This window comes from Neoarius graeffei, chromosome 10 (genome assembly GCF_027579695.1).
Source record: "Neoarius graeffei isolate fNeoGra1 chromosome 10, fNeoGra1.pri, whole genome shotgun sequence".
In the NCBI taxonomy this organism is placed as follows: Eukaryota; Metazoa; Chordata; class Actinopteri; order Siluriformes; family Ariidae; genus Neoarius; species Neoarius graeffei.
Genome location: NC_083578.1, coordinates 26,327,875 through 26,346,399, shown reverse-complemented (window position 1 = coordinate 26,346,399; position 18,525 = coordinate 26,327,875). Strand labels below are relative to the sequence as shown.

Here is an 18,525-nt window from a genome sequence, read left to right as displayed (position 1 = left end):
GGCAGAATGATTGTACAGCATACAGCTTTAATTTAAAAAAAAACACTAGAATTTGGTGCACAAGTCTCAATTTTCTTTGGGTTTTCTGAAATCAACACAGGGTCAAAATTCTACATACAGAGACAGAAATTTACATACGCTTACTTAGATTATTAATTCAGAGGTGCTGAAACTTCCAAAATGTCTTTTATCTTGTCAAGGCCGAGGTCCCTTAACTTCCTGTTAGTGATCATGATTGACTACAGCTGGTAGCTTCTCTGTGCCTTCATAAAAAGGGTTTCTTTACAGCACTTATTGGATTGACCAACACACAATACAATGGGAAAGTCCAAGGAGCTCAGTGCAGATCTGAGAAAGAGGATCGCAGATATACACAACTCTGGAATGTCTCTTGGAGCCATTTCTAAACAAATGCAAATTCCAAGATCAGTTCAAACAATTGTATCCAAGTTACTGTTAAAGTTAACTTTAGCAAAGTTAAAGTTAAAGTTAAAAGTTAAAGTTAACTTTATTATCCCACAAGGGGAAATTCAAGTGGTCAGTGCATACACAGAGGTAGACAAGATTTAAAACATAAAAACATAAAACAAATAATAAATACCCCACTCCATCCCATACATCAGCAATCCAATTGATACATGCTGGTCTTTCACATCCCCCCCAACACACACACGCACACACAGTACTGTCAAGTTCTTTGCCCTTCATTTAAAATCCTGATTGCAGTGGGGAGAAATGACTTACTGAACCTGGTAGTTCTTATTTTCCTTTGCAGCAGTCTCCCCTTGCCACGTTGGCTTGGCTGGAATCTATTGTATAGGGCAGGGGTGTCAAACCTGATCCATAAAGGGCCGTGTGGCTGCAGGTTTTCATTCCAGCCATGCAGCAGCACCCTGATTTGGCTCATTCAATCAACTGACACACCCACCCTTTAATCAAGGGTGGGTGTGGCTGCAAGTATTTGACTGTGTGAAGACAGTTCAGTTGATTGAATGAGCCAAGTCAGGTGTGCTGCTGCATGGCTGGAATGAAAACCTGCAGCCACAAGGCCCTTTATGGATCAGGTTTGACACCCCTGGTATAGGGGATGGGTTGGATCCCTGAGAATACTCTCAGCTTTATGTAGTATAATGTCTTTGTATAGCTGAACAGCTGATACTTGATTACACCCAATTATCCCACTGGCATTCTTAATAATGCGTTTTAATTTATCCTGATCATGTTTACGCATATTGCCAAAAACACAGATCAGTCCAAAGGACAAGACACTCTGAAGCACAGACCTATAAAACAACTGTAAAATACATCTATCAACATTAAAACTTCGTAACTTCCTTAAGAAAAACATTCTCTGTTGGAGCTTTTTTATCTTAGAAGTGGCACATTTGTCAAACTTCAACTGATCATCAAGTTCAATCCCTAAATATTTGTAGGTGTTAACTCTTTCAATGGATGTGTTATTGACGACTGTGTGGGGTACTTCTTCTGTATTACGTCTAAAATCAATAACCATTTCTTTAGTTTTGGTTTTATTTACAGTAAGATGGTTTTCAAAGCACCAGCTTATGAAGCTCCCCACTTCCTCCTCAAAGCTGGCCATTGATGCACTCCCTGTTGTTAAAAATCCTACCAGGGCAGTGTCATCCGCATACTTAACATAAGAGTGTCTGGTGTCAAAAGCGCGGCACTCATTGGTGTAAAGTGTATAAAGTATATGGGACAACACACAGCCCTGCGGTGCACCAGTATTGATGTACCTCATAGAAGAGATAGTCTGATTAAACCTGACCTGTTGGGTTCGCTTTAGAAGAAAATTGTTGATCCACATGATGAGCCTTGGATTAACGCCTAGATCTGCCAGCTTACGTACCAGCAGGTGGGGTTGTATGGTGTTGAATGCACTGCTGAAGTCAATAAAGACAATCTTTACAAAACTCTGAGGTGCTTCAAGATGCTCGTATATACTGGTTGTCATTGTCAGCAGTGCATCCTCCACACCACGCTTTGGCTGGTACGCAAACTGGTATGGATCCAGTGATGGTGCTACGTCAGTAAGCAGATGTTTCAGCACAATCTTCTCCAGGCATTTCATGGGAGCTGATGTTAATGCAACAGGTCTTAAATCATTCATCTCTTTGGGCCTGTTGTTTTTAGGCACTGGTGCGATCAGAGACTGCTTCCACTGGTCAGGTATTAAACCAGTGTCTACAGAACGTTGAAACAACACTTGAAAGGGAGGGGCAAGTGAGTCGGCACATGTACGCAAAACTTTACAGCTAATGCCATCTGGACCTTGAGATTTATTGGTATTAATACGTAAAAATTGTTCTTTAACCTCATCAATAGTGATTGTAATGTCATTGGCTTGCATAGCATTGACTGCATCCATTGCCAGGGTCTGCTGAACTGTATAGTCAGTACTATCAAATCTGCAATAAAATGAGTTAAGTTCTTCCGCAAAAATAATATCATTTGAAACAGTCAGGTTATGCATTTTAGGTTTATATCCAGTCATTATTTGTAGTCCCTGCCAGGCCTTCTGAGAATCACTATTAAAAAGTGACTGAATCTTATTTTTGTAAACAGTTTTACAGTCCAGTATTTTTCTTTTAATGTTTTTCTGTAAAAGTTTCATGTCCTCTTTTGAACCCCCAGATTTAAATAACCTCTTTTTTTGGTTTAGCAGTTCTTTGAGTTCAGGGGTGACCCACGGTTTGTTGTTGGGGTAAAGTTTCACTGTCTTTTTGGGAACAATTAGATCCTCGCAGAAGTTAATGTATCCTGTGACTACGAGCGCAGCGTCACTGATGTCCGTCGACGAGTTTATTAAAAGCTCCCAGTCAGTGCAGTCTAGACAGACTCTCAGAGTGTTGGAAGCTTCAGCTGACCAGCACTTTACTTCTTTTTTTCTCACCTTTTCTCGACGCAGCAAAGGCTGATATGTTGGTATTAGATGGCTCATGTTGTGGTCTGACCTACCAAGCCCTGGTAGAGCCCTTGCATAATAGGCTTTCTCCAGGTTGCCGTAGCACAGATCTAAACGCTTCCTCACGTGTAGAACATGCCACATATTGATGGTAAGCAGGCAGGATCTCAGCCAGACTACAAAGATTGAAATCCCCAAGTATGAATTTTGCTGCGTCGGGCACTTTTGCTTCAGTCAGTGTCACCAGCTCGTGTATAGTGTTGCCTGCCTCCCTCACATCAGCTGAAGGTGCGATGTATACAATAAAAAAAGTGTAGTCTACTACACTACATTACTGTGATGTGTAGTCACTTTGCCAAGCCACTTTGCTTCAAGAAAACCCAAACTGTCACCCTCAGCTGAAAGGAAATTGGTTTGGATGGTCAGAAACAACCTGGGAACCACCATGGCACAACCCTGCCATGAACTGGAAGCTGATGGATCACTGTCTACAGTTCAGATCACCATGGACTAAGAGGCTGCTATGCAAGAAATAAGACCCTGCTCCAAAATTAACACCTTCAAGCTTATCTAAAGTTTGAAGCTGACCACACAGACAAAGAAAAAAGCCTTCTGGAGGATAGCTGTATGGTCAGATGAGACAAAGATTGAGTTGTTTGGCCACAGTGACCACCATGTACAGAGGGACACTGTACCAGGTGGTGGTGGTGGTAGGATCATCATGCTCTGGGGCTGTTTTGCTGCCAGTGGAACTGGTTCATTGCACAAAGTGGATGGAATAATGAAGAAGGAGGACTACTTCAGTATTTTTCAGCATCACCTCAAACCATTGGAAACTTGAACATGATTGGGAGTTATGACAGAACAATGAACCCAAACATGCATTGTGGAGGATAAAGCAGGCTAGCATTAAGCTTAAAACAAGTCCTGACTTCAACCCTATTGAAAATATATGGACCGTGCTTATAAGTGAAGTCCATGCCAGAACTCTGCCAGAAGCTTGTTCATGGTAAACAAAAATATATGGTCAAGGTGAATCTTGCAAAGAGGCATTTTACCCAAATATTTGGTGTGCTGTATGTATATTTTTGACCCTGCATGTATAATTCTGACCCTGTGTTGATTTCAGAAAACCCAAAGAAAATTAAAACTTGTGCACCAAATTCTAGTGTTTTTTTTAAATTAAAGATGTATGCTGTACATTCTGCCAAAGAACAGTTCAAGAATTTACTGAAAGCCCAAATATTTCCATGACATTCATGTCAATGTATGTAAACTTCTGACCACACTTGTGCATATTCCTCACATTAAGGTTCATGTAAAAACCTTTCAGATAGCTAGTGTGACTGTGTATAAAAAGACATACTCAAGAGGCAAGAGGCTACAAAAAAAAAACAACCCCCACACATTTGCACTCATTAACATGGCTGTTAAGTGATTAGCGTGTTTGAGCATAATGACAGTGTTGAGTCTTTAATGAGGATGACGAGGAGATAAATCTTACTTTGTTTTATGTTTCTCTTTCAAGGACCTCCAGTGAACGTTGCCATGGCTATTGAAGTAGCCAGCATTGACCATATCTCAGAAGCCAACATGGTATGAATTAATGTTTTGCTTGCTTGAGTTAAAGAGAAATTGTTGCTTGCATGCTGTTTGCCATGTTACACACTTTAGTTTTGAATGACTATGTCAATTTTAAGGTCAGAATTTCGACATCGATTTAAAAATGTGAATTTGGGCCAGTATGCCCAATATGGTGAATTTTTAGTCACGGGACTTTTGTAATTCGAACTGGAAAAGAATATAATGGCTATTTCAATGTAGATATGTACTTATGTTTAAATTATGTCATGGCTTTTGAGTTTCTCATTATGAATAAAGCCCCTTTCACATACATAATCCATTATTGGATGAGGTAAAAACAACATGGACTAGTTAACAAATTTGCATTCCCATATAGTTTTCCCTAATGGAAAAGTGACGGACAGTCGCTGTGTCCGAAATCACTCACTACTCACTATATAGTGGACTATATAGTGAGGTCACCATTTTGTAGTACTGTCGGAATGTATAGTGAGAAGTATTACACCCTATATAGTGGGCTCATAGTATCACACAATGCATTGTGAAAAGTAGTGTACAACCGATGGTCACTAACCAAGATATATATACTGTACCATCATGCATTGCGGTCATGCTGAAAAAAAAGTGTGTTGAGGTGAATTGATGGAGGAAGAAACACATTATAAATGGACATTCAAGTACAATTAAAATAGTAAGAGAAGAGAAAAAAGCTAAAACAGAATAAGACAGATAAAATACAAGAAAAAAGTTACAGTGCAGAGCGAGGAATTAATCAAAAGCCTCCAATTTGATCGAATACAAGGCAGCGGCAAAGAAGAAAGAAAGTATTCAGCCTTGATTTAAAAGAACTGAAAGATGCAGCAGACACAAAGTACTTTGTATTTATTAATGTGGGAAATACGCTCAGTATAATATGTATTCATCACAAAAATACATGCATGTATTTACTATTTTGAAAACCCACCAGCCGACTGATCTGGCATGTTTTAATTGTGCGACAGTAATGACGTAAATAACGGCGACCAAGGAAATATTTTTGTCTCATTTGTTTAAGTGGGTTCTCTTTATCTACTTTTAGGACTTATGTGAAAATCTGATGATGTTTTAGGTCATATTTATGCAGAAATATAGAAAATTCTAAAGGGTTCACAAACTTTTAAGCACCACTGTACGTCATATCTGGTTTTGCATGGTTCATGCGACATAGAATTCTGTTAAATATAGTCAGATGGGAACACACAATGGCTGTGTCTGAAATCACTCACTCATTCACTACTCCCTAGTCACTATCTAGGGAATTCTATATAGAGGACTATATAGTGAGTTCATTGGTAAAATGAAAAACAAACAAACAAACAAACAAACAAACAAACAAACAAACAACACTTTCAGACACTACTCCATTTATTTACGTCATTACTGTCGCACAATTAAAACATGCCAGATCAGTCAGCTGGTAGGTTTTCAAAATAATAAATACATGCATATATTTTTGTGATGAATACATATTATACTGCACGTATTTCCCACATTAATAAATACAAAGTACTTTGTATCTGCTGCGCCTTTCAGTTCTTTTAAATCAAGGCTGAATACTTTCTTTCTTCTTTGCCGCTGCCTTTTATTCAATCAAATTGGAGGCTTTTGATTAATTCCTCGCTCTGCACTATAACTTTTATTCTTGTATTTTATCTGTCTTATTCTGTTTTAGCTTTTTTCTCTTCTCTTACTATTTTTGATTGTACTTGAATGTCCATTTATAATGTGTTTCTTCTTCTGTCCATTCACCCCCATTCCAAAACATTAACTTTATTCTTCTTTAACCATTCTTTGGTAGAACAACTTGTGTGCTTAGGGTCGTTGTCTTGCTGCATGACCCACCTTCTCTTGAGATTCAGTTCATGGACAGATGTCCTGACATTTTCCTTTAGAATTTGCTGGTATCATTCAGAATTCATTGTTCCATCAATGATGGCAAGTCGTCCTGGCCCAGAAGCAGCAAAACAGGCCTAAACCATGATACTACCACCACCATGTTTCACAGATGGGATAAGGTTCTTATGCTGGAATGTAGTGTTTTCCTTTCTGCAAACATAATGCTTCTCATTTAAACCAAAAAGTTCTATTTTGGTCTCATCCGTCCACAAAACATTTTTCCAATAGCCTTCTGGCTTGTCCACGTGATCTTTAGCAAACTGCAGATGAGCAGCAATGTTCTTTTTGGAGAGCAGTGGCTTTCTCCTTGCAACCCTGCCATGCACACCATTGTTGTTCAGTGTTCTCCTGATAGTGGACTCATGAACATTAACATTAGCCAATGTGAGAGAGGCCTTCAGTTGCTTAGAAGTTACCCTGAGGTCCTTTGTGACCTCGCCGACTATTACATGCCTTGCTCTTGGAGTGATCTTTGTTGGTCGACCACTCTTGGGGAGGGTAACAATGGTCTTGAATTTCCTGTATTTGTACACAATCTGTCTGACTGTGGATTGGTGGAGTCCAAACTCTTTAGAGATGGTTTTGTAACCTTTTCCAGCCTGATGAGCATCAACAATGCTTTTTCTGCGGTCCTCAGAAATCTCTTTTGTTCGTGCCATGATACACTTCCACAAACGTGTTGTGAAGCTCAGACTTCGATAGATCCCTGTTCTTTAAATAAAACAGGGTTCCCACTCGCACCTGATTGTCATCCCATTGATTGAAAACACCTGACTCTAATTTCACCTTCAAATTAACTGCTAATCCTAGAGGTTCACATACTTTTGCCACTCACAGATATGTAATATTGGATCATTTTCCTCAGTAAATAAATAAATGACCAAGTATAATATTTTTGTCTCATTTGTTTAACTGGGTTCTCTTTATCTACTTTTAGGACTTGTGTGAAAATCTGATGATGTTTTAGGTCATATTTATGCAGAAATATAGAAAATTCTAAAGGGTTCACAAACTTTCAAGCACCACTGTATAATTCACGAGGCGACAAGTCTATTATTGTGAAAAGCCCAGGCTGAGACATTAGCTAGTTAGGAACATGGCCACAGTTGAGCTGCATCATGTCTCTGTTGAGAGAGTTCTCGTCCTGTTTCTGAGCATTTCTTTTGTTCAAGCAAAGGCTATTTATAACATTTTTGCTTATACAGTGGGACCGCCGTACCAGCTAACTCGCTCAAGCATACAAGCATGATTTCTCGAACTACACGCCCTGCTTATACACAGCATTAACCAGCACATCTTTCACTTTTTTTCACGTATTGCTTGCCTTATTTAAACCCCGGCTTCTGTTAGTTTGTCTTGCGTTTGTTTGTATTTTGCATGCCGATGCTCATTGTATTCCTCATTTCCACTGTCATGTTTTCATACCTGGCGTTTCTGTTGTTCTTACTATCCTGTGTAAATAAAAGGTTTCCGCACTTGCATCCATCTTGGTGCCTCAACCATGATAAACATATGAAGTGGAAATGTTAGAATCCCATTCATTTGAAAGACAGAGAGACCACATTCACATAAATTTTATTCCAGGATATTGTTATAACTTTTACTTTATAATTAGTTACTGTTGTTGGTGTCATATTTTGTGCAATTTACAAATGAAACTTTATCATAGATATGTGTGTTCCCCAAAAAACAAGCTTCTGAATGCTTCGCTCCTATCCACATGAGATCTTAGGACGTATCCCCCACGGATATGATGCCTCCACGGTATCTGCTGATGTCTTCTTTGTTTGTTGTTTTGAGTTTGCTGCTGGTTGCTATACATTGATACCAGTGGCGGCTGGTAGTCTTTCAAACAGGGGAGGCTGGTCGGTTACGATATTTCCAGATTTTAAAAGAAAAAACACATCAATTTTGCCCATACTCTTGCCTCTGATCTGGCTGATTGTTGGCAGGGTCACAAACTGTGAAATAACAGGTTCTTTTGGCCCATTAGCCTACTGTCCAATATACATGATGGTGGTGTTGGGGGGGAGGGGTATATTTTAACATTTTATAATTTAAAATTGTGGCATGTTGTTTAAAAATTGATCATTATTGAAAGCAGCTCTTTGTCAGGAACCTCAGCAGTAACAGCAGAGTGTTCTGGAATAGGCACAAGCACTGACCTTGGGGAGCCAAACAGAGCTGGGTGCCACACATTTCATTCAAACACACTTTCCCTATATTTTACTTATTTTGACTGAGAAATGTTTTATTGACAATTTTGATAACCCTTCACTTTTAATCCAGGTCTGTAGTGTGAAATGTTCTCGGCTGTGTTTTTGTTTAAAAATGTTTTCCAAATTGTAGCTGTGTTTAATTCATATCCAGAAAAATATATATTCCAATATAATATACTCAGCATAAACATTTTAAATAGATTCTATATTTTTGGTCCATCCATGACATATTACTAAAGTAGCCTATTTACTGTTGTTGATGTGGGTCACTTGCTGTTAGCCAATTCACTTTCTCGTACCAGGAGAGCTGAAAGGAACGAGTATTATTCCCTACCTTTTTCACCAAGTCAATTTGAGGCGTTGGTCTACCCTGCTCTTTAATTTTAATTTTTTCCTCGAAAGGAAGACTGGCAAATGGCTTCGCCAAAATTAAATCAGCAATGCTTGGCATCCGTGCGCAGCTTTCTTGCTGGCTGACTAGCCCCCTCAAGTTCAAGTTCAGTCACTCAAATAAACGAAATTTCTGGAACTAAGATAGCAAACTTGACAACACTATATTTACACTTTATTTACAATGAAAATATATACAAACTAAAAAAGCTGGTAGAAACTGTATGTAATGAATGAAATCGAAATGTAAGCTGATCTCTTACAATACACCACAGCACTTGCGAATCCGCATGGGACTGAACTGAAATTCACCGCTGCCTGTCTATATTTGAAACGAGCTGTCAATCAAAGAAAATATCCGTCCGCTTTCACCAATCACCAGTCTCCTCACGGAAACTGCCATGTCCCTCCCACTGTGAGGCTGGGAGTCCGTGGGCGGGCATTTTCGCAGTATTTGTCCAATAATCGTCTTGCATTTTGATATTGAAAAGCGCATAGCTCCCAAATCCCATTGAAGTCCACTGAGGCTGGGAGTCCGGTGGGCGGGCGTTTTTGCAGTACTTGTCCAATAATCGTCTTGCATTTTGATATTGAAAAGCGCATAGCTCCCAAATGCCATTGAAGTCCACTGAGGCTGGGCTGCATCGCGCTGTTACGAGGGGGAAAAACTCACGCACACATTAGGCAAACTGGGGAAAGTTATAACGGAATGATTTCGCACTGTAGTTGGGTTGAGCACATATACAGTATTTCTATGATTCTGGATCTGAAATAGCAATGTTATAAGGTCGGCTATAACATAAGCCTAGCGCAATTCATCCTACACGATGTTCGTCATTTTTAGAGGAGGCTGAGCCTCCCTCGTTGTCTTAGAGCAATCGCCCGTGATTGATACAGTATGACCCTAGTCAGTAGTTCCATTGCAGTATGACTATATATAGAGGATATTACAGGGTCATGAGAAGATATGAAGTTTATCTTCGAATGATGAATGTATATTTCACAAGTGAGCGAAGTGAACAAGCGATATAGTTTTCAACATGAGAAGATAAACTTCATGTTTTCGCACCATCATGTAATTTGCTTTATATTATATGGACACATCCACAAAAAATACGCAAGTTAATCAAAATAATTTTAATTTTGAACCAGTTCGCCATTTTGACAATGTGCGTCTAGTCAGCGGGAAAACATTAGGAGTGACATCATCAGAGTGAAATATGGGGAAATATGTCACTCAGATCCATGATGTATTTCATATGAAAAATGCAAGTTTTTCAACACAAGAAGATAAACTTCATATCTTCAAGCCAATGTGTGTTTCTTTTTATTATATAGACACATTCACAAGCAAAAAGTACCCAAATTTATCAAAACAATTCATTGATTTCTTCCCGAGTGACATGCAGAGATTTATGTCACAGTTTTGGTTCTCCATGTCCTGGATATAGCCATCCATCCATCCATCCATCCATTATCTGTAGCCGCTTATCCTGTTCTACAGGGTCGCAGGCAAGCTGGAGCCTATCCCAGCTGACTACGGGCGAGAGGCGGGGTGCACCCTGGACAAGTCGCCAGGTCATCACAGGGCTGACACATAGACACAGACAACCATTCACACTCACATTCACACCTACGGTCAATTTAGAGTCACCAGTTAACCTAACCTGCATGTCTTTGGACTGTAGGGGAAACCGGAGCACCCGGAGGAAACCCATGCAGACACGGGGAGAACATGCAAACTCCACACAGAAAGGCCCTCGCCGGCCGCTGGGCTCAAACCTAGGACCTTCTTGCTGTGAGGCGACAGTTCTAACCACTACACCACCGTGCCGCCTCCTGGATGTAGCTCGTATGAAAAATACAAATCACATATTTCCCAGTAAACCATTCATTTCCATATAATATCAACATCACCACCAGCAACGTCACAACCGGTCACATAAATCTGATGGTTTTGGTTCTCACTGGAGCTGTGACAAATTATTTCTGTCAGAGTTACTAGGCTGACAGGGGATGGATTAATGTTTCAGCTTTGCCATATTGCTCCCATTCGCATAGGACACCATTATCGCATAATAACAGAAAATATACTCTTTTCACTGTGAGTGGGAATGGAGTATAACATTACCCAAAGTTAAGTAACACTGTACATTAAGGCTCCGTCAGCTGAGATTATTTAACACATTAGTTTACATAAACAGGGCGGCACGGTGGTGTAGTGGTTAGCGCTGTCGCCTCACAGCAAGAAGGTCCTGGGTTCGAGCCCCGGGGCCGGCGAGGGCCTTTCTGTGTGGAGTTTGCATGTTCTCCCCGTGTCCGCGTGGGTTTCCTCCGGGCGCGCCGGTTTCCCCCACAGTCCAAAGACATGCAGGTTAGGTTAACTGGTGACTCTAAATTGACCGTAGGTGTGAGTGTGAATGGTTGTCTGTGTCTATGTGTCAGCCCTGTGATGACCTGGCGACTTGTCCAGGGTGTACCCCGCCTTTCGCCCGTAGTCAGCTGGGATAGGCTCCAGCTTGCCTGCGACCCTGTAGAAGGATAAAGCGGCTAGAGATAATGAGATGAGATGAGTTTACATAAACAAAGCATGTACTTCAGCATTAGTACACCATTTCATAATCATAAGATTATGAAAGTAATTAACGCTTGTATTGTATTGCAGGATTTTCTTGCAACTGTTATAACAAGCAGGTTTTTGGTATCATGTTGACTTTTTCCAAGACTTTTCACACTACTTTCTACACAATCACATCTCAAAATATATTCATTCCACCCAAACACCAACAAGACTCCTCTGTCAACCACATAAATGAAAATTCCCATTTTACATCGATCTGTGAAGTAGTGAACAAGTATTTACTCTGCGGTTTGGATTGCATTACATATTTTTACTGTAAAGTGAAGAAAATAACTCTAGAAGTGGCCTCTTTTTAGCTTATCTTAGATATCAGAACCCGGGTAGGACAGCAGATTGGCGTGTGAGTCAACTGTGTTTGGCCTATTTATATACATTCAGTCAGCATTTTGTCTCTATGACCATTATACTTTTTTGGGCTTTGATTGTTGTTCAGTATAGTATTTATGACTTTGGAAACTAATATCCAGTTTATTTTCATGTTACGTTTATAGTAGCTATTAACTGTTTTGTAATTGTGTATGTGATTACATACAGTTAGAGCAAGAGAAACACACCGTTTTGCTCAAGATTTAATCTGACTGAGAAGTTAATGAAATAATTCTGGAAATGGGATTGTCCATCCATCCATTATCCATAACCGTTTATCCTGTGGAGGGTCACGGGCAAGCTGGAGCCTATCCCAGCTGACTATGGGCGAGAGGCAGGGTACACCCTGGACAAGTCGCCAGACACATAGAGACAAACAGCCATTCACACCTACGGTCAATTTAGAGCCACCAATTAGCCTAACCTACATGTCTTTGGACTGTGGGGGAAACTGGAGCATCCAGAGGAAACCCACACAGACATGGGGAGAACATGCAAACTCCACACAGAAAGGTCCCCGTCAGCCACTGGGCTCAAATCCAGAACCTTCTTGCTTTGAGGCAACAGCGCTAACCACTACACCACCGTGCTGTCCCTGGAAATGGAATTGTTTGTATTCAACCTGAATTCAAAAAATTGGGTTGTGTAGAGTAGTTGGGCTAACCATCTGAAGAATTTTGAAAAAGCGAAATAGTCCTGAAAATGTTTCTTAGCAAATACAAAATTACAAAAAAAATTATTAAATGTTAAATAATAAACCAAATAAGCAAAATAATCAACAGCTGTGTACACCAGTGTTCATAGCACTGATGAGTAAAATGAAGCCGACAATGACGAATATGAACCAACACTTTAATGAACAAATCCATGATTGTCTCATCTCATCTCATTATCTGTAGCCGCTTTATCCTGTTCTACAGGGTCGCAGGCAAGCTGGAGCCTATCCCAGCTGACTACGGGCGAAAGGCGGGGTACACCCTGGACAAGTCGCCAGGTCATCACAGGGCTGACACAGACACAGACAACCATTCACACTCACATTCACACCTACGGTCAATTTAGAGTCACCAGTTAACCTAACCTGCATGTCTTTGGACTGTGGGGGAAACCGGAGCACCCGGAGGAAATCCACGTGGACACGGGGAGAACATGCAAACTCCGCACAGAAAGGCCCTCGCCGGCCACGGGGCTCGAACCCGGACCTTCTTGCTGTGAGGCAACAGCGCTAACCACTACACCACTGTGCCGCCCAAATCCATGATTGTGAACCGGTAAACTATAGAACTGAAGCTGGCACGTAAAGACCAGAGTTCAGTTGTCTCTGCAGGTGTATTTCATGAACATTTGGTTTATTAACAGAAGTCAACTAACATGTGTGTTAGCATTACTTATGTTTTATTAATGCTGTTCATGGTTTGTTAATGTTAACTAATGCCATAAATATTGTGTGTGTGCGTGTGTGCACATGTGTGTGTGTCCTGGCAGGAATATACAATGACTGTGTTTCTGCGTCAGAGCTGGCGAGACGAGCGCCTTTCTTACAACCACACAAACAAGACCCTGGGGCTGGACAGCCGTTTCGTAGATAAACTCTGGGTTCCAGACACGTTTATTGTCAATGCCAAATCGGCCTGGTTCCATGACGTCACTGTTGAGAACAAGCTCATACGGCTACAGCCTGATGGTGTTATTCTCTACAGCAGCCGGTGTGTGTGTGTTTATGTGTTTATGCATCATTCATAATATATAACCATAGAATGACTGAATTATTAATGAGTAAATGAATACTAAAATGATCTATGCAACAAAATTAATTTTTGGCCAAAGTCCATTGTCCCAATTCCATTTTTCAATCATTTTTGATGTTCTTAGATTAACACACTTGTATTTCGGAGAACAAAAACTCGCTAAAAGTAAGATTTTGTTAATAATATTAAGTAAGATTACACTTTACCAATTGGCTACTCATTTATTATGCGAAGAAAATACTGCAACTCTGTGAGATTCCATGGTTTACGGTATATGGAAATCTTATTTCAAGAGCAAATCCTGAAAATCCTCTACAATTCCATGAACAAAGCATCCATGGTAATTGTAATAGTTATAGTAATAACATTAGAATTCTGATTAAATACTCACCTGTGGTATAATAGTTTATGCTTTAAATTCTCACAAAAAGGATTTCCCAATACATCTTGTAGTTGGTCGCACTTAGTGGTTTGGGTGTCTCTGTTTCTCTTTTCCAGAATCACATCCACAGTAGCCTGTGACATGGACCTAACCAAGTACCCAATGGATGAGCAGGAGTGCATGCTGGATCTTGAAAGCTGTATGTGGCAAAAAATTTGGAGAGAGAGAGAGAGAGAGAGAGAGAAATTTGATTAATTGGGAAATGTAATGAATCTACACAAAATATCCCATATTATTATACATAAAGGACACTTTGTCGATGGAATAAAAACATGTATTCTATTCCTTTCTGGCAGGTTTCATTCATTTGGTTTGCTAACATATGATATTGTTAGTGACCGTGAGTTGGCCTAGTGGTTAGCGTGTCTGCCTCTCGACTGAGAGATCGCAAGTTCTACTTGCGGTCAGGTCATACCCAAGACCATCATACAAATGGTACCTACTACCGTCTGGCAAGGCACTCTGCAACACAGATGTGAGTGGGGAAGTCAAACTCTCACAGTTACCAGAGGACCAGCCCCCCCACTGTAACCCTAGCTGTATAGGCAAGAGGCTGAGGGCTATCGAAACGGAGATTGGTGCCACACCCATACACCTTCAAGGGTTGGTTAGTACTGGGACAGGAGACTGCCTGGGAAGACCAGATTCTGGTGTGAGAGGGGCTTTGAATATTGTTAGCATCGCTTATCCTACGTGTATTACGTCACTCTACCCAATGGAGAATGAGCACTGAATATGATTTCTGATATTGCATGGTTGTCAAGACAACATGAGGTCACATGTTGGAGCTGATGCGAATATTCAGTGATAAAGTTTTCTGCTGTGCATGCGCAGAAGTATTTCTTGGTTTGCCAGCGGCACCCGCAGTAAACTGTCGCAGTGAATTGAAAATGCCATATGATACGTATTACACATAAAACTTTGCATCAGATATTGGTAAGTAAACACCCCCCCGTTCTTAACTTTTTGTAAAATCTATAATTGTTCCGTCGAATGTGTATGTATAATAATAATAATAATAATAATAATAATAAAATGGGGCGGCATGGTGGTGTAGTGGTTAGCACTGTCGCCTCACAGCAAGAAGGTCCGGGATCGAGCCCCGTGGCCGGCGAGGGCCTTTCTGTGTGGAGTTTGCATGTTCTCCCCGTGTCCACGTGGGTTTCCTCCGGGTGCTCCGGTTTCCCCCACAGTCCAAAGACATGCAGGTTAGGTTAACTGGTGACTCTAAATTGACCGTAGGTGTGAATGTGAGTGTGAATGGTTGTCTGTGTCTATGTGTCAGCCCTGTGATGACCTGGCGACTTGTCCAGGGTGTACCCCACCTTTCGCCCGTAGTCAGCTGGGATAGGCTCCAGCTTGCCTGCGACCCTGTAGAACAGGATAAAGCGGCTACAGATAATGAGATGAGATGAGAATAATAAAATGGGCTGGCTTTTTTTTCTGCGCTAGCGGAACATCCACACGAGTGAGCAACATGGCCGTCAGGTTTGCTTTGTTAAATATGAAAGATTTTGAGAGAATTTCGAAAGAGAAAGGCCGAATCCCATTTCACCCCTTGGACCAACCCCTTGGCCCTTCCCCTCCATTTTGCGCGTTCACGTGAAGGGGTAGGGGTATCCCAATCCCAGTTAACGCGGAGGGGTAGGGGAAGGGGTAGGGCTTCTGTACCCCTCCAAACGGAGATTTTCCTGGAGCTGACTCCGAACGAAGGGGTTTGAGTGATTTCCCACAATGCCATGCGGATTTCAGCGAGATTTCATGCGGATTTCAGAAAGATGGCGGTTCCCGCGGCGAAAGATTGTCATAAATGTATTTTCTCCATTATTTACGTGTTTTAAGTTGTTATCCAGAGGAAACCCGCCGCTTGATTCGCTTTCGAGCTGAGGATGAGCAGCGATTTCTGAAATCCAAGCTGCTGCTAAAAAGCTTTAGGAGTGAGTATTGTTTTCGGTTGCTTTACTGCGTACGTTTTGTTCTGTTATTCTCGCTTTTATTGTTTACATGAGTGTTCTGACACCTCATTCTGTCGGATGTGGTGCACGAAGCGCCAAAGATATCCCATTCAGTGGTGTTAGTTAACAAATCACACCCTGCCAGCAGAGATTTCTGTTCTGGCTCTGACTGTAGCGGCTGGTCGCAGCCAATGACGCATTTGGTCGCGTTTTGCTAACGTAAACGCTGACGGAGGTACGCGATGACGTATGCGATCGTTGAAGGGCTATCCCAATACGTAAGGGTTGAATTTCAAGCCCTATCCCTTGTAGCTCAGTTTCAAGGGGAAGGGCCAAGGGGAAGGGGGAGGGGAAGGGGGAGGGGTAGGGGTAGAAATTAGAATTGGGATTGGGCCAAAGACGTGTTGAACATCCAAAAGGAATGTATTATAATAATAATAATAATAATAATAATAATAATAATAATAATAATATTGGCTGGCTTTTATCGTGGTATATCAGATATGTTCCATTCAAGCTAGCATGATATTGAACTTGTCTTTGACTCGTTCAGTATTATGCTAGCTGAATGGAATATATCTGATATACCACTCAACACCAGCCAATATTATTTAAATATTGAATTAGAAGAAAAAAATCATATTGTATGGCCTCAGTCTTTGCTATAGAACATGCCTAAACAAACAAATACACCAAGCCAATGTCTGGGTAAGGAGGCATTAGTTGGAGAAGCAACCAAGAGGCCAAAGTTTATTCTAAATGAGCTGGAGAGATCCACAACTCAGATGGCAAAAGACATGTCAAAACACATGTTGGAGAACTCTGTAAAAAATGCAACAAAAAAGTGTTCTGGTTTGATGAGACCACCATTAATCATTTTGATTTTGCCACAGAGTGCTACATTTAATTGAAATCCAAAACTGCTCATTACCCTGACAACACCATCGCCACAGTGAAGAATGGTGGTGGTTGCCTCTTGGTTGATTATTTGACTAATGCCTTCATAACACTTTTGTTGGATGGCCTCCTCTTGCCTATAGGTTGTGCACCATAGGATGTTCTCAGTTTGGGATATTTCAATAACCAAACCCTAAATGAAGTTTATCGATAACTCCTTGGTTTTCATGATGCGGTTTAAGTATGTTCTCTAACAAACTCTGAGGCCTTCCAGGAACAGCTGTATTTATATTGAGATCATATGACACAATGATTTGCACATCAGTGGACTCCATTGTGTTTATTCCCTCTACAAACATTGTTGGAGGAGGTTAAGTTTTTGCCTCCATTTGTTTGTTTGTTTGCTTGCCTGTTCCCAATGTAACTCAAAAAGCAGTGAATGGATTTTGATGAAATTTTGAGGAACGGTGGGCCATGGGCCAAGGAACAATTGATTAGATTTTGATGCAAATCCGGATATGTGGCTTGATGGAGGTATGCACTCTACCGAGTGTCCTTCGAGTTTATCTTATGATAGTAACTGCCTGCACCAGGAGAAATTTGTATAATGGGATATTTTGGGTAAATTTATGGCATATAATCCTAATCAGTTCAGTTCCGTTCCAAATTGTAACACTACAAAATGTGGAAAAGTTCAAGATGGCTAAATACTAAATCCAGTGTGTCAGATAAGGATTAGAGCAAAACTCTGCTAGGTGGTAAATCTGCTGGCTCAGGGTTAAGCAGTCATGACATAAACACTCCTGTCTTAACATTCTGTATTGTTGGTGCTACAGATGGCTACTCTTCAGAGGACATCATTTATTACTGGTCAGACAGCCAGAAACATATTCACGGCCTGGACAAACTGGAGCTGTCCCAGTTCACTATCACAGACTACCGCTTTATCACTGAGATGATGAACTTTAAATCGGGTGAGTCAGACTGATGATTTTTACTGAATTATTTATAACAATGTGGCAGTACAACAGTCCTATATTTACAGCCTCAATTCCATAAATTTGGGAAATTGTGTTAAATGTAAATAAAAAACAGAATGATGATTTGCAAATCTTGGAAACCCTATATTTCATAGAAAATAGTACAGTGACAATTTATCAAATTTTGAAACTGAGAAATCTCATCTCATTATCTCTAGCCGCTTTATCCTTCTACAGGGTCACAGGCAAGCTGGAGCCTATCCCAGCTGACTATGGGCGAAAGGCAGGGTACACCCTGGACAAGTCACCAGGACATCGCAGGGCTGACACATAGACACAGACAACCATTCACACTCACATTCACACCTACGGTCAATTTAGAGTCACCAGTTAACCTAACCTGCATGTCTTTGGACTGTGGGGGAAACCGGAGCACCCGGAG

The 18,525-nt window shown here is 40.9% G+C and overlaps 1 protein-coding gene across 1 annotated transcript in view; it reads left to right on the top strand.

The window, feature by feature from the left end:
* The window catches only part of gabrd (gamma-aminobutyric acid type A receptor subunit delta), an 80,149-nt gene that overhangs the window by 49,398 nt on the left and 12,226 nt on the right, over nt 1-18,525 (top strand). Inside the window, exons 3-6 of the mRNA XM_060930761.1 lie at nt 4,455-4,522; nt 13,547-13,767; nt 14,308-14,390; nt 17,940-18,077. Coding sequence (XP_060786744.1) covers nt 4,455-4,522; nt 13,547-13,767; nt 14,308-14,390; nt 17,940-18,077 — 510 coding nt within the window. The remainder of the gene's footprint in view (nt 1-4,454; nt 4,523-13,546; nt 13,768-14,307; nt 14,391-17,939; nt 18,078-18,525) is intronic.